This window comes from Achroia grisella, unplaced genomic scaffold, assembly GCF_030625045.1.
Source record: "Achroia grisella isolate CSIRO2021 unplaced genomic scaffold, CSIRO_AGI_Agris_v1 utg669, whole genome shotgun sequence".
NCBI lineage: Eukaryota > Metazoa > Arthropoda > Insecta > Lepidoptera > Pyralidae > Achroia > Achroia grisella.
Window position 1 is genome coordinate 266657 of NW_026712988.1, and position 17095 is coordinate 283751.

Consider the following 17095-nt stretch of genomic DNA (forward strand, 5'->3'; position numbering starts at 1 on the left):
TTTAATTTCTAACTATGCAACTGACAGTACCAAGCATACAAAATGATGTGACACGACGCAATGTTACAAAAGTAAAAGGATCAGTATAAATCTGTAATCAAAGAAAACACAGAATGTTATCGTCATTGGCCATCTATTATACAGTAGCGAAATAATTTCACACAGAGAATAGCATCCCTGCTAAAGCAAAGTAACACTTGTGTTTAGAAGTATAGCTATTTGATAATAGATGGCGTTAAATATAAATTATTTTTTTATTTCTACCTTAAGTATAAAGCGAGTTATTTATTCCTAAATATTTTTTTGTAATGTACTAGAGTGGAGTTAAATATTGAGCAATACTGTAGGTATGAGCAAATAAATTTGTGACTGATCTGATCGGAAACGTACAATATTTTTTTTTTAATTCTGAATATAACGCTAAAGCTCTACTGGTATACACTTACGGGGCACCAGCGGAGGTTGATGGAATATATATTATGATGAATAAATTCACAACCAACTTTGAAAGATTTCAGTTATGAAATTAGCCATACTTTATGCTATCAACTGTTATGGTACACGTAATATTAACACGTGACTAAACCACAATATTAGCTCAAACACCGGACGAGTGGAATCAACAAAAGTGTGTTTACTAACAAACCGACCGACCGACTTCATACTTCGTTCACAATAGCCATAGCTACCAAGAGTCCACACTGAGCAGCATGTCCTATTGGTAAGTCATTCTTTTAGAATACACGTTGCTGATATTGCGACTATAAATTGAGATATAAGCTATCCCATCTTTAAAGTCGAATCAAATTGAACACAATGTGCAAATCAAATTTGCAATCGGTTCAGTAGTTTAGGAGTCCATCACGGTCAAACAACGTGACACGTAATTTTTATATACAATGCCTAGCGTACCGGCTTCGCACGGATGCAATACAAGTCTCTGAATTTCTCAGTTTGTTTTATATTATAACTCGCATGTATTCTACATATAAACATTCATCTTGAATCACTCTATCTATTGCTGAAAACTGCTTTAAATTCCGATGCGTAATTTAAAAGATATAAGTGAACGAACTGCGGCGGCGACTTTGTTTTATACTGTGTGAAGAAGTCATTTGCTTGGGTTCCAACTTTAATCTCACCTATATTGGCCGCTTATCATTGTGTTATTATTAAACACACAATAATTTATTAAATTTAAACAACTTGTTACTTACGTTTCAGTTAAAACTCGTCGGCGTCAAACAAAATGGCGCTACGCTATTTAATATTATCAGTAACATTATTATACATAACACAGAGCGGGCACGCGATGATAATGAGAAACAACGAGCTGATGAATAAAATGATGTCACACTTCAACTCCCAAAAAGATAATCAACCCAAACCTCAGCACGACGCGCAGAGTCCAGAAAAGGTTTTGTCTCTGATGCAAAACGTATTGTGCCGAAACTTCCCAACGATACCGTGCAAAATGATCGTGGACGACGAGGCTTTGAAGAAACTAATCGAGAAATCAATACAGCAGATAAAGTATAAGAAGATGTCATTAGAGAAGACAACACCGCGCCCTGACTACCACTTAACCTTATTTCCGGCATTCAACAGCGAAGATCTCTCAAATTTCTTGCAAGTCCGCGAGTCTGAGTACTATAGAACAGATAAGAAAGACGTAAAAAAACTTAAGAAGAAACAAAAGAAAACTTTAACGCCCGTAGCGTTCTGGTCTCATGAGAACCCTGGGAAAGCAACGAAGAAAAGTAAGAAGGAAACAAAGGAGAAGAGAGCGTACACGGGACGCAAGAAGATACGTAAGTTTTATCCGCACAAGATAAAGTATAAAGATAAAACGGAGACGAATGCGAGGAACGTCGGGGATTACTCCGATGACAAATTGTCGATGTCTGTGGAGCTACCCGACATGACGAAACATCAGCACCTGAATTACAAGGTGGACGCGGCAGACCCGCCTGTGTGGAGGATCGACTACATGAAACACGGAGAGCCGAGCCTCAACATGCTGGGATACGAATCAGATGCACTGAAAGAGAAAATGATAAAGACAGGGCCCAACGTTATCTTCGATGATAACGTGATGGAACAAGCTGTAAGGAAAGATGTCATGCATCCCGATGTTTATATAAAGAATAATTTTGTTAGAAAAAATCTTGATAATATAGCATCAGATGGTATTGATTAAATTATTTAAAATCTTTACTTGTTATTATTTTGGACTGTAGGTAAAATTACTCTATCAGGTTCCCTAACTTTAAATAGTTTCGAAGAGATTACAATGTGAGTTATTTCTCTTGCAAGATAACCTTATCACCCATTGTTATTACAGTTAATTAGGGTGGCCACACATAAACTGCCTATAAAATATATTCCAATTACAATATATTTAGGAGTATACATAAATAGATTTCCATATAACAGTACACAGTTGAGTTATTTTACATTTTAGGGTACAAAAATTTTATTTCACCTATTTTGATTTCGTTGTTTAAGCAGGCAATATACCTAGGATTTTTTTAATTGGTGATACTGGATTGATTTACACGTCTGCGCTAACGGTTAACGCTGGCGGGGCACCAGTGGAGGATGATAAGATGAACATGAGGTCAGGTCAGTTAGCCCATCGTGTCAAATTAACCAGAAATTTATCATGACGGTTTACTAGGAGAAACCGCGTGGAGGTCAATCCGACGGGGTTATTAGTCGACATTTTTAACAATCCCCTTATTCTCAATAACCTTGGATTGTAAGTATATTACATAAACATGCTCTGTACATTGTTTTTAATAGGTATATCTAATAACAGAGCAAAAGCTTCTGACAATATTTGTAACACTTTTACAGTTATGTTTACCGTTAAAAACTGTGTACTAAAAACATCAAAAATTATATACATACTAACAAACAACATTAAATAATTTATCTGTTCTCTCCGTACATTATATCAGTCCAAATTCAACTGTACACACAAAACAACTTCAGGAAATAGATCCATTCGGCAAGTTCTCCACTAAAAACAGGCAGTGTAACAAACCCGATTGATTACCCGAATTAATTTCTTGAGCCAAAACATGTCAGGACCTGTGTTAACATCTCACATACTAGATACATCTACAGGCAGACCAGCGTCTAAATTATATGTGGATTTGTTTAAGAAAAAGGACAATATATGGACGGCATGGCACAGCACCGTCACAAATACTGATGGTAGAATATTATTCCCGTTTACGAAAGATTCAATGCCTGAAGGAACGTACAAGTTACATTTTAAAGTTGGTGATTATTATAAAACAGCTGGGAAGGAAACACTATATCCGTATGTGGAGGTAAATATATAACACATTGCAGGAAACCGGTAAACTCTTCAAATCTTTTTTATTTTTTTCCCGGCAAATCGCGATATAGCGTCGCGCCAGTTTTTTTTACAAATTTCTTGCGACTTTCCATTTCGTGTAACAGAACGCGTAAACTTAAAAACATCATCGTAAAATATTATCAATATTTTATGTTTTCTAATTTTGGCATGACCATCTAAAAAAAAACAGTGCTGCGCCGTAAATTGGCGGGAAAATGGCCGACTACATAGTGTTAATATTATAGTGGAAACTTCTGATTTATTCTTTAATGCACAAATTAAAGAAAAAAGTTCATTATAAACTTGACAGTTTGCAATATTGATCACTTCACTTTTCACTTCGTTCGGAATTACACTTCATCTGGAATTACAATTATGACGTTACATTTATTATTTTTACTTTCCAATTCAAATCGCAGTCAATACTTCGGTAATAATGACTTTCCCAAATGTGATTGTAGCCGTAAAGATATAAATTTTGCATGAACGGTAAATAAGTGTTGCTCCGCCATCTATTAATACTTCTTAAAACTAAAATGCACGTTTATCCCTTTCTCCTTTCCATAGTTAAAGAATCCGTCACTAGATAGCGCTACTTGTCATACAAAAATAAAATAATTTAAATTATTCGCAAAAACTTAGATGAAGTTTCAAGACTTACTGAACAGACATAAAAGAATAGAAATAGATATAATCTATACATATAAAAAAATAACGGTGTCCGTTTGTAATATTGAAATAACCGTTTTTTATTACGTGCATATGAATATAAATACGGAGAGAAGCAGTCACTAGGTGGCGCTACTTGTCGTACAAAAATATATATTTTAAATTATTCGCTATATCTTCGTATTTGTTAAAATTACAGGTACCATTTGAGACAAAAAATAATCAACACTACCACATCGCTCTTCTGCTCAGCCCCTTCGGATACACCACGTACAGGGGCAGCTGATAAGCCGATAAACCAATTAACGAGCTGTTATCTCACAAGATTATTTTAATACAATTTGGTACATGGCAGATATGTCGCTATTTTGTACTTTCCCTATATTATTTAACTACTTTAATAAAATATAATTCAATTATTTGTGTTTATAATAAATGCGTAACGTACACTTAGATTGTGGAATCTGCCGAAACTTTCTCGAGAGACTACAGCATGGGGTTCTCCAAGAAGTGTATATTAAGGTTTCTTAAAAGTAGGCAACGCGCTCGGGACACCTCTGGTATTTCAGGCGTCCATAGACTACATTAACCGATTACCATCAGATGTTCTCTATGCTTGTTTGCAACCATCGTAGTATAAAAAAACTAACAATTGTTATTTGGTGCCCCAAATAACAATTGTTAGTTTTTTTATACTACACGATATTAGATATGTATATTATATATATTCTATAGGATTGTTAATAATGTGCACTAATGAATCTATTGCAAGCAATAAAAAAATTATATTAAATATCATCAATCATTAATATTATAAACGCGAAAGTTTGTGAGTATGGATGGATGTTTGTTACTCTTTCACGCCAACTACTAAATAGATTTTAATGAAACTTTGCAATAATATAGCTTATACATCAGAATAACATATATAAATTTCACGCGAGTGAAACCGCGTGCAGATCTAGTACAGAATAAATATATTTTTATAAGTCCTTTTCATTATATACCTCCTTTAAAATCAGATTTTCTCTAATTCTCTCTAATAAAAGTTGGTAACCCTAGTGGGGAATGATAAACAGAAAGAAATTGTACTAAAAAATGTATGTATTAATCAGTTATAAATGAAACATAATTCTACAAACAACTATTTACAATATATACTAAATACTAATAAATAATTTATTCTCTCTGACGTACACCTATATTAATATTACTTAACAACAGTTCCATCAAAATGGCGCCAATTTATACTAAAACCACAGACAATATAAATGTAAAACTATAGACACGCCATATTTTAATCTGCATCTGAGTATTATACTAACTATAAACTCATTATAAGTAAATTCATTATATATACAGCTTACAACACAAAATATATACAATTAAAAAAAACAGTCCTTCGCATATTGTATACAAATTTAGTCATAAAATGCATACATAAAAAATGACCTATTTCTTCAAAGGGGCCGTTCAAGTATTACGAAAGCAGATATATTACAATTATTTACCCCCCATCCCCTTGTCATCAAAAGTAAGCAAAGTTCTTACCTCCCCCATGCTTATGTAAAGATTTTTCAATTAAGGTATTGTTATTTTAGCAAAGACAATATGAGGGTTGCCATTCGTATAGTAAAAAAGTAAATAATTACCCATGACGTAGTCATCTAGACTCCCCCACCCCCATGTCATCCAAAATAAGCAAAGCAAACACCCCCCGCCCCTCATAGTGCTTACGTAATACTTGAACAGCCCCAAATATTTTCAGTTAATAAGTTATTTTTGTATGTATAATTACAATACTAAAACCAGCTAACGCCTGATCACACGTGGAGGGGATTGCACTATTAAATCGACCTCCACGCGGTCCCCCTTAGAAATCATAGTGGTTAAGTTCAATAACGTTATTATAGTATTATGGATTGGTATACAATTCACAAGTAACTTTGTATAGAGCAAATACATATATATACAATTAAAGAATTCTAGTTCCTAATATTAAATACAATTGGAAAATAATCTAAATCAGTTGCCTTATATAATTAAGTTTAAATTTACTTGAGCGATGTGTCGGTTGGCCCATACTTTAATATTGATCTAGGACATAAGCTGCCATTGTAATTTCTATTCTATATCCGTCATACTCGTGAACGGATGCTGCTTGTGGTGACTGTTCAGGTTGCAAACACCGATTAGATTTTTTGTTTTTGCAATAATATATGCTGGTGGTCACTCTATTCTCCCAAATTTGAATTTTAATGACTGTGTATTATTGTAAACATGTACAACATTTATTTGAAAAGAATACGAGCTGAGTTTCTTGTCAGTTCTCATCTCGAAATCATTCCGAACTGACGGTAGATTTGACATATCATAAGAGTCTGTAATAGACCTACATGAATAAAGATATTTTGAATTTTGAATACCATTAAACGAAATTAAAACAGCATGTTTCAATTAATTCCTAAACCAGCATGAAAATTGTGTTGTATTAAAGTTGGAATTTTTATAAATGTATGTTAGTCTTCATATAAATGACTTAAAAGACAGAATATTTCATTCACAAGAGGGCACCACTGTTTTTTTAAAAGAGCAAGGCAAAACTCTATCCTCATTATTCTTAGGGGCCGTTCAAGTATTACGTAAGCAGATTTATTACAATTATTTACCCCCCTATCCCCCTTGTCGGCTAAAGTATGCGCTCTTACCCCCTACCCCCATGCTTACGTAAACATTTTTCAATTAATATATTTTTAGCAAAGACAATGTGAGGGTTGCCATTCGCGTAAAAAAGTAAATAACTACCGATGACGTAATCATCACCTAGACTCCCCCACCCCCCATGTTGTCCAAAATTAGCAAAGCAAAGACCCCCATTGTGCTTACATAATACTTGAACGACCCCTTATCTGTATCAGCATCCCAAAGAGTGTTTAAATTATAAAATTACTATTTAAAAATATTTATGTTAAAAATTATTTCTATTTTACGAATAAGTTGCTTGTTGCAAAGAAATCTCATATGAGTGTTGCCATCTAGTATTTAAAATATGTACTAAAATTTCTATTAAGCCAACATTAACTCAGATGGAATGATTTTTCTGGTCTCAAATATATTATAAGATCTATGTGTATATACAATGTACTTATTTCAAATTGACAAACTTATTCAGGCACAATAAGTAGGCTCCATCTATTAAAAGAAAGCTTACAGCAACATCGTTGTTATATCTATTTATAAATGCAAAAACAAGTTACTTATATAAATGTATCTAAAGATATATAAATGTCTTTAATATAAACAGGATCAGTATAAAAGGGTACACCAAATCAAAACTCAGAAAAAAATTAAAATGAACTATCAGAAAGTAGCAAAGTGGATAATTGAGAATGAAAATTCCTAAACTAGCTACTCGCCCCGGCAACGCACGGGTGTACATGTATTATACATATAAACCTTCCTCTTGAATCTCTATCTATTACTGAAAACTGCATTAAAATGCGTACCGTAATCTATACATATAAATGAATTTGGAGTGTCTGTTTGTAATATTAAAATAACCGTTTTTTATTACATGCATATGAATATAAATAAGGTACATACACCAAAATCACATTTTTTTACAATTTTTGTCTGTCTGTCTGTTTATTCCGGTTAATCTCTGAAATGGCTGGACCGATTTTGACGGGACTTTCAACGGCAGGTAGCTGACGTAATAAAGAGTAACTTAGGCTACTTTTATTTTAGAAAAATATGGTTAAATTCCACGCGGACGTAGTCGCGGGTAGAGCTAGTTTTAAACGGAGTAGATTTTGTTTTTATACTATGTAAAGATTTACTTTTAACTTGACTTGTATGTTTTATATCTGATCCTGTATACATTATACTAAATTAGGAGCAATAATCAGTTAGCATATACACATTCAAGTGAAACTTATCGTTCAAACACAGATACTATAAAATATTTTTTAGAAATTTCCAATATCTGAAAAATATTTTGTTTTTTTTATTTGTATAGTGTATTATTAACTATAATAAACATATTACTGTTTAATAGCATACATAAAATAATTTTAAATAATTATAACAATTTTTTTTTAATTCTGACAAGAAATCAACATTGCAATTTTGGACAATGGAATTAAAATCAAACATCTATCTATCTATTTGAGACTATAACACATAATTTATAAGGTAATTTGAGTTATTCATTTTAAACTGATACATATATACAGGGGCGGATCTACCTAAATGCTTTTTGAGCTGTAGCCCAGGGCCCCGAGTTTACAATGGGTCTCCAGTCCCCACTGAAACGATATTTTGAATTTAAAAAAATATCTAGAATGTTAAAAACAATCATAAGGTTGGCAACCCTGAGATCAATCAACCCATGCAAGTCAATCGAAAGGAACGGAGAATTTCTGGTCGCTTGTTTTTGGTTGATGAATTTTTTTAGTGGAGTAATATAATTAGGTACGGCAGGTAGGCCCCTAAGTCGATTCACATTACACCCCTGCATATATATTTGAAAAACATTTTGGACATTTGTGAACATTTCTAAACCGATATATGTATGTATATATATTCCATAAATATTCTATTTCAAGTGCAAACAAAATTATTCTCAATATATTAAATATCTATAAACATGATAGGATAACATTTTTATTACAACAAACTGCATTTGTTGTAGTTCAAATTTTTTTTTTTTAAATAGAATATTTTCCATGTCTACATTCTATCATTGACTTCCATTAGTCGTATCGTAAACATAAATTATTTGTAAAATACAGTAATAATAATATTAATATGTAATTATTATTATTTATTGATTTTTTCATCCAATATATGAACATTTTACATTGCTCCCTGGTACCTAAACTAAGTAAAAGTTTCAGTGATTTATTGTATTAGTTTACTTATAAAAGCTATAACAGAATAGCAGAGTGGGTGGATTCATTGCCTCCTCTGAGTTACAGACCGTTTTGTCTAGTTTATTAATAATAATAATAATCTCAGGACAATTCCACCACCTCTAGACCCAAGTTAAACTAGCTAAAGCTTTTGTTATGGGTACTAGACTACTGATACAAATACATAGATTTTTTTTCGTAATTACATATTATACATAGAAAACACCCAGACGGATACAAACAATCATACTCATGAATACAAATGTTTGTGCCGTGCGGGGAATCGAACCCCCGACCATCGGAAGTAAGGCGGTGTGCTAAACATCTGGACCACAGAGGCCGTTTATTATTTCAAATATTTTAATAAGTTTTTATTTGTGACAAATAAGATGATTATTATTATTAATTAATTATTATTTAGACAGTTAAGATAACATGCAATACATTATGTCTTCATGTGCAGATGTATTTATAAATAATCAATTATGAACTCTACCACTAGATGGCGTTGTTTAGTTTTATACATTGTTCTACATCTCGCTATTAAGTTTTCTTTTTAAGTAGGTATAAGTATTTTGATAATTATTAACCTAATCAAAATACACCCTTGGTGATCCGTGGATAAACTTATTCAGCATGTACTAAACTTACATTAAACTTATATATAAGCTAAAGATGCAACTTTACAATGATTGGCACTGGTCCGGATGCTGGCGGGACTCTGTAATGTAAATGGTCACATTTATCAGTAAAACATCACATCATCACATTATCACCGTTTCTTCATCACAATCACTAAGTTTATCACAGTTTTATCACAGCTTGATATGTGTCCGATTAATGTCTATATCCATTCGGTCTGCTGGAACTTCAGCCTGTTGGGGATTGTATCTTGGGCCTATGTAGTTAAGGTCTGATATTCAGTGGCAGACTACCATGAGGTTACCAATCAAGATTCTCTACTTCTCTATGAAACGAGGTTGAAAATGAAAGTTAAGTCGTTTTAGAAACATTATAAAACGCGATAGAAGAGTTTACAGCTAATTTTGAACATGTTCTTACTATCAATATATACATATTACTTTTAAAACGAATCAGTTGAGTTCCTTACCAGTTCTTCTCAATTGAATCAGTATACTGAGTTCATAAGCGGCTAAAATTCCTAAATTATTTTTGATTTAATTTAGTTAATTGTTATATACTATAATCATAAGACTAGTTATTATTTTGAGAATACGAATTAAAACATCCGGCCGGACGTAAGCCAAATGGTTAACGGATATTATTGTTACCTACATTAATAGAACAATGGTCTGAAAACTATTGACTCCAAAATCTGAGAATTCAAAGACGTGTACCCAGTTCTCACTATAACAAATACAGTACACGTTTTTTTTTTCAGAATTACTGTACAATTTTCGCAATGTTTAAGTAATAAATAATAATAATAATAATCTCAGGACAATTCACACAGCGCCATCTATACCCAAGTTAAACTATCTAAAGGTTGTGTTATGGGTACTAGATAACTGATACAAGTACAAAGATAATTTTTTGTTTTGTAAATACATACATATTATACATAGAAAATACCCAGACCGATACAAACAATCATACTCATGAATACAAATGCTTGTGCCGTGCGAGGAATCGAACCCGCGACCATCGGACGTAAAGCGGTGTGCTAGATCTAGACCGCTAGACCACCGAGGTCGTCAATAATAAAATATTAACCTTACTCTTTTATAATATTGTAAACGCGGAAGTTTGAGTGTGGATGGATATTTGTTACTCTTTCACGCAAAAACTACTGAACGGATTTTAATGAAACTTTACAATAATACAGCTTATGCATCAGAATAACTGGCTATAAATGTAAAGCGAGTGAAACCGCAGACACAGCTAGTACTTGTTAAGTTTAAAAATATCATTACCTTGTAATTTTGTTTTTAATATATATATTTCCAGTCCTAGTTTCTAGATTTATAATTTTTGATTATTCAAATATTTCTAAAACTAAATTGTAGGTCATATAAATCTAAACTAATATGATGAGAAAATATCCTTTTTTATATGGGATAAATTGAAAACATGCCTAACGGATCTGAAACTCTTCATATAGAAAGTTACTATATAAGTCAGTAATCTGGTTATATACTATTTAAAATTAAAATTCCGACAATAGTAACACCCGAGAGAGGTCGGGACGGGTATCTAGTGTATAATATTCCCTGTAGTCTGCCATTGGATAATAAATACAAAAGGAAAGCTGTAAAGATACAAAAAAATGCACAAAAATATTGGACATCAAACTTTTTTGGCAACAAAGATATATATGTAGACTCACCTGTGGAGAAGAATAATTAGAGAACAATTTATTATTATTATTTAATACTTACCATGTATGAGCTGGTATAATGGTATGCTGACCCCTAGGTAGGCTCCGCGTATCTATTGTAGTAAAATCAGAATCAGACTGTTAGACAAGTTATGGCAGATATAATAACCATGGTCACCTTGCTAAATTGTACAGTTACCTTCCTATAGTGTAACAAATAAATAAATAAATAAAATAAAATACCACATATGTATTAACATAGTAGATTCCAGAGACAATTATGTGTAACAAAACACATAATATACTAGAAATATCTGAATAGGACAGCTAATTCTTGTATATATTTAATTAATACCTATAAACACATTTATATCACAGTTTAAGAGTATTGGCATAAAGCAACAAAAATATTTATAAAAAAAAAGATTATGATATATTAATAATCATTCCTATTATCACATTTAATTAATTAAATAACAAAAGAATGATTCAATTATATTTTTAGGTAATAAATCATTGTTGATAATTCCCCTTGAATTTATTTATTTACATCCTCAAAAATCTAAATAAACAATAATTCTTGTACCATCCAAAATATTATACATGTCATATAAAGACTTATAATTTCAGATAATACATATCCATATAGATATATATCCATATATAGATACATTTATAATCCAGGGAGCACTGGATTATAAATGTATAGAATTGTCATATTTTTTTTAGTTTTGGATGTTTTTTACGAACATATACAGAGTTATGGGGGTGTTTGGAGAAACTTGAAGCATCTGGGAATTGGACCAGCTCCTCGAGGCACTGGCTTACTGCATAGGAAGGGATTACCCTGATATATAGTATAATAGACAACAGAGATTAAGTGCGTAACGGTTTCTATGTTGATTATCACATGCCTAATCCTTGTTGTTAATTAAATATAAGTAAATCAATATTTAAAAGAGCAACACACAAGTTTCTTGCTCATTCTTCTTGTGATGAGTCTGCATTCCGAATGAGCGGTAGAATAAAAAACTTGACTATTCAAAAGTGCTTATATTAAGTTTATTTGAATAAAGATTATTTCTATTTCTATTTCTAATATAGACCCTGATTATTAGATTCTTTACATCTGAGTGTTATCATTATTTATATAGTTATTAACAATTTACTAACCTTGAAATCCCAACCTGTGAATAAAAGGATTAGCATCAAATAAAGAATGTAGCTCACCTATTTCCCTTCCTCTTGGCCAACAACTTCTTTGTAGCGAGCAATCATAAGTTTCTTCACAGTGTCTCTGTATGTTTCCCCAGGTGTGGGAGTGTATATCCCTCTCTTCTGGCCGAGGCCGGCCAAGCTTGGTCTCTGTTCAGCTTCAATAGGTGCTATTCTGCCTTGTTCCTCTTTTCCTAAGCCTCTGCCTTCAGACCAACCCATTTTCTGCAACATCTTTCCTCCAATGGTATCCACAACTGATGGAGGAGGATGAGGAGGCAAAGCAGCATGCACTACCATATCTGGAGGGTCATACCGTCTCCTAACTGGAGTCTCATCCTCACCAAACTTCATCCTCCTTTCCGCAGCCCTATCTCTATAACCATTTGTCTGTGGTAACAAATCATTCTTCTTCTGATATTCTGCTAAGTTCTGCTTGTGTAGGTCTGATAGAGTTTTGTGCTTCGTTAACACTTCAACGGAAGGGAAACGGCGCTTACATAGTAGACAAGTTAGTTTGGACCAATCAATAATACCATCATCATTGTCAAATGTAGATTCGGAAACTTTTTTAAGTAAAAAGTCATCTGTGGAGACTGGTGGAGGGGAGAGTTCCCTAACGTGGGTAGTTATCGTTGGTCCAGCTCCTAATACTGAAAAGCCTATATCAGCTGAACCCTTACTAGCACCAGTGTCCAGTGGTTGTTCCATAACAATATTGCTGCGAGCATTCTCTTTTTTCTGGTTCAAAGTTCGCGCCCATCTCTCCATATCTTTTGCTATCTTTTTAGCAACTTTCACTTTGTCCTCCTTATCTTTCTTTTTCTTTTCCTCAGGCTGTTCTTTAGTTATTGTGTTTTCTGATGTAGCTTGAGGCGGATTAGGCAATTTTGGCTGATCTGTATTCTGTTGGGACTGGGTCGCAGCAATATAGGTGGATGTTGTAGCATCCCAATACATGTACTGAGACAGCTGGCTGTTGAAGAAGTACTGTGTATTACCGTCGTAGTACAACCCGGTGGCTGGATCATAATAGTACCCAGAGCTTTCATCATACAAGAAGGTCCTCACATCAGGTGGAGTGTACACAGTTTTTCCATCACCTGTTGGTACTTTTACAGAAGGAACTGTTTGTACAGAGGATCCCACAAATGTGGGTACGGACACCGGTGTCCAGGACATTTGCCGAGCTTGAGCAGCCGATATAGCAGACTGTGCCACAGCAGCGGCAGCATTCACTCTGTCAGCTTCGGATAAAGCATGTGATGTGGAACCATAGTTTGTCATTTGTGCATAATATGTTGAGTAATCAGAATTCTGGGACTTCTGCCACTTCTTGGGCTCATTGTAGAATGTAATCAATACCTCCCGCCCATCGATTTCTAATGGAGGATGCAAAGCTAACAACTCACTATGTGCCGCAGTGGAATCAGCGATGGAATTGAAATTAATATATGCAAGACATTTAGAAGCACCCGTCAATGTTTCCCTACCGATAGTTATGCCAGCTATGGAATCTAGGACAGACTTGGAGCACCTTTCTTTGATTTCGTCCAAAATCTTTTCCTCAGTAGTTAAGGCATCTAACCTTCGGAACAACAGCCGTTTCGTAATCCCCGCACCATCCAGTGCGTCATTCCTCTCTGTCTCACCATTGAACACTATCCCGTCCGACCTCTTCCCTTGACAGTTTCGTCTGTAGCAGATCTGTCTCCGCTTGAAGTTGTACAACCCACACTTGCAGAACCAGTCGCCCGGGGAAGCGTTCACAGAGTTCTGATCGTCCTTCTCTTTCGACTCGCGGTCGTCGTGGACCGGCCGCTCCCTACTACGCGATCGGCTGCCGGAACGCGATCTGTCGTCCTTCTCCCCGCTTATGTTGGGCGGCGTGGGCGGCTGAGGCACGTCCTTGTCTTTGTCGTCGAAGTGGCGGCGCGGCGACCGACGCCGCTCCCGGTCGCGCCGGTCGTACCGCTCGCGACCGCGGTACCGGTCGGAGTCGCGGTCGTGCCGGTCGGAGTCGCGGTCGTACCGGTCGGAGTCGCGGTCGTACCGGTCGTGTCGGTCGCGGTCGTGTCGGTCGCGGTCGTGGCGGTCGCGGCGGTCGCGGGGCGACCTGCGCCCGGGGGAGGCGCTGCGGCGCGGCTCCCACACGACGGAGCGGCTGCGGCCGTCGGACCAGCGCGTGTCGTGCTCGTTCCACCGCGAGGTGCGGTCGTCGCGGCCTCGCCACGACATACCTGCCTGTGAACATCGACACCATGAAATCGTTACTCACGGACGCCGCGCTGTCGCCCCGCCTTCGATGTCGGCCTATATTGACGATCGATGACCTCTCTCCACCTTTTTGTTTACCTGATCGCTTTACTGGCTCGAAATGCGACTAAATCTTCGAAATGTAAACTTTGATAACACTTTTTTACACTTTTGAATATTTAAAACTACAAAACGATACTAAATATGTCTAAATACTGCGTTTAATTTAATAAGAAAAAGACGCCATTCTACCATTTATGATTTTTACTTTTTAATATGACTCCTGAGTAGCCACTTCATAAAAAATATTTACCCCTAAAGATATGAAGTTCTCCTAATTAAAAATATATTACAGTATAATTTCTAATAAAATGAAAAATTGATGCAACTACTAACTAAAAAATAAAATGAAAGCATAAAATATTTGCATTAGTTATTAGTAATTTGCCCAGTGTTGTATCGTGTCGTGTAAATACAATTATATCAATTCTGACATTGGCGCTTAATTATTAAAATTAAATTGATAGTAGACCTGATATGTTATGCTTTGGGTATTTATTACTACTATATATTGTGTTATATTGAGTAAATTTTTCATTAATATTCCGCGTAAAATTACCCCATACCATAGCAGTGTAATTGTTCATTCCCTTTGTTTAAGGGTAATATGGTATGTGACATAGAACACTAATACTACGTCATAAAGTTTGATTGATTGGCGGGCTTTTCGAAGAAATAGGCGCGAATTGAATAGTTCTCAAAAAATATTTATATTTATTGCTAGTTTCACTGCAAATAGTTTATTTTTCCTTATATAGATAATAATTACGTCGTATATAGTTGTTAAATACCTATCTTAGAATCATGCCTGAGGGGGACGGTGACGTCCCGCCTCCGGGCCGAAAAACTGCAAGGAGACAAGATACCTCCTCAGATGATTACTATAAACCTTACATAAAACCTGGTTATAAGAGAATCTTTCCAGAAAACACAATGGTGAGTGGCGAATACACCGTATTTATCACAAGCTCCATTGGAGAAAAAATTGGAAACCAAAATCCACTGGTGATGGCCAATCTATTTAAGAATGATGTCAAGGGCGTGCTTAATATTAAGCGCATTAATGCAACTAAAGTCGGTGTAACATTTAAACAAGTAAATAATGCGAATAATTTTTTGAACAATGAGGACTTTCTCAATAAGCACAACTATCATGCACACATTCCAGCAGCAGCTGTGGAAACAATTGGAGTGCTCAGGTTTGTACCCACAAGTATAAGCAATGAAGAGCTGTTTAAAAAGCTTACCTGTCCGTATGAGATCATAAGTGTAAATAGGTTTACAAAAAAAGTAGACGGAGAAGTTAAACCGTTTGGTTCAGTTAGATTGACTTTTTTGTCTGGAAGTCTTCCAGACTATGTGTATTTAGATATCTTTAGATATAGAGTATATGAATATATGGCTCCTCTTTTACAATGCTATAAATGTTTCAAATTTAACCATGGCGCAAAGTTTTGTAAATCTGCTCAAAAGTGTTCAATATGTGCAGGTGATCATCACTATTCTGAATGTAAAGCAGAAACGATTAAACAATGTATTAACTGTGGAGGTCAGCACCTTGCTATCTCTCGAGATTGTCCTGTTAAAAAGTATAAAATGGAGGAAAAAAACAATAAAATTAAATATGCTCAAGCTGTGAATTTTAAAAATGTTGACCCAAACAATATTACAAAAAACTATGACACTAACTTCCCCACATTACGTTCTAGTTCTAGAAACAATAATAATACTCAAGTCAAAATAAATAATAAATCATCTACGGAAAAATCCCCATTACCAAGTACACAAGATGAAAATAAAGAACTAATTGAAAAAATTCTTAAAAGTGATCATGTACTAAACGGTCTTATTGGAGCATTAGTCTCCTTAGGAAATGATAGCAGGGCACTGACATCCTCAGTTATTAAGGACATATTAATAAAAAGTCTTAAAAGTGATTAAGTCATTTATTAGAATATCTCAATTCAATATACAAAGTATGTATAATAAAAAACCTTTACTTATTAATTATATTCATGAGAATTATATAGATATTTGCTTACTAAATGAAACATGGTTGAGAGAGAATTGCCACTTTAACATGCCTGGTTATAACTATGTAAGTCAAAATGGTATAGGTGGATATGGAGGTGTAGGTATATTAATAAAAAACGATTTTAAATATACAATTGTTCCCACACCTTTTTATGACTTTATGCAATCTGTAGCTATAATATTAAAAACACAATTAGGTAACCTATCTATATTATGTACATATTGTCCCCCACCAAAAAG

General features: G+C 34.6%; 2 protein-coding genes across 3 annotated transcripts; one reads left to right on the plus strand and one right to left on the minus strand.

Moving 5' to 3' along the window:
- Window positions 1-1249: 1249 nt before the first annotated feature.
- Window positions 1250-4392, plus strand: LOC131849957 (uncharacterized). Its single transcript, XM_059200091.1, has 3 exons — window positions 1250-2086; window positions 3132-3341; window positions 4239-4392. The coding sequence occupies exons 1-3, from the start codon at window positions 1250-1252 to the stop codon at window positions 4323-4325; spliced, it is 1134 nt and encodes a 377-aa protein (XP_059056074.1). The 3' UTR covers window positions 4326-4392.
- Window positions 4393-9317: 4925 nt separating this feature from the next.
- On the minus strand, window positions 9318-15015 carry LOC131849935 (RNA-binding protein 5-A-like). Of its 2 annotated transcripts, XM_059200064.1 has the most exons (4): window positions 14861-15015; window positions 12521-14749; window positions 11352-11403; window positions 9318-9673 (listed from the first exon to the last, which is right to left on the minus strand). In XM_059200064.1, exon 2 carries the CDS (start codon window positions 14741-14743, stop codon window positions 12521-12523), a length of 2223 nt encoding a protein of 740 aa, XP_059056047.1. In that variant the 5' UTR covers window positions 14744-14749; window positions 14861-15015; the 3' UTR covers window positions 9318-9673; window positions 11352-11403. The 2 variants fall into 2 exon arrangements, with proteins under 2 accessions (XP_059056047.1, XP_059056048.1); XM_059200065.1 differs by lacking the exon at window positions 14861-15015 and having other exon boundaries at window positions 12521-14830.
- Window positions 15016-17095: the final 2080 nt, after the last annotated feature.

Coding starts and splice junctions, on each gene's coding strand:
- LOC131849957 (XM_059200091.1), top strand. CDS start 1,250: ATGGCGCTACGCTATTTAATATTATCAGTAACATTATTATACATAACA. Junction 2,087..3,131: donor GGCCCAACGTTATCTTCGAT/GATAACGTGATG, acceptor GATACATCTACA/GGCAGACCAGCGTCTAAATT. Junction 3,342..4,238: donor CACTATATCCGTATGTGGAG/GTAAATATATAA, acceptor TTAAAATTACAG/GTACCATTTGAGACAAAAAA.
- LOC131849935 (XM_059200064.1), bottom strand. CDS start 14,743: ATGTCGTGGCGAGGCCGCGACGACCGCACCTCGCGGTGGAACGAGCAC.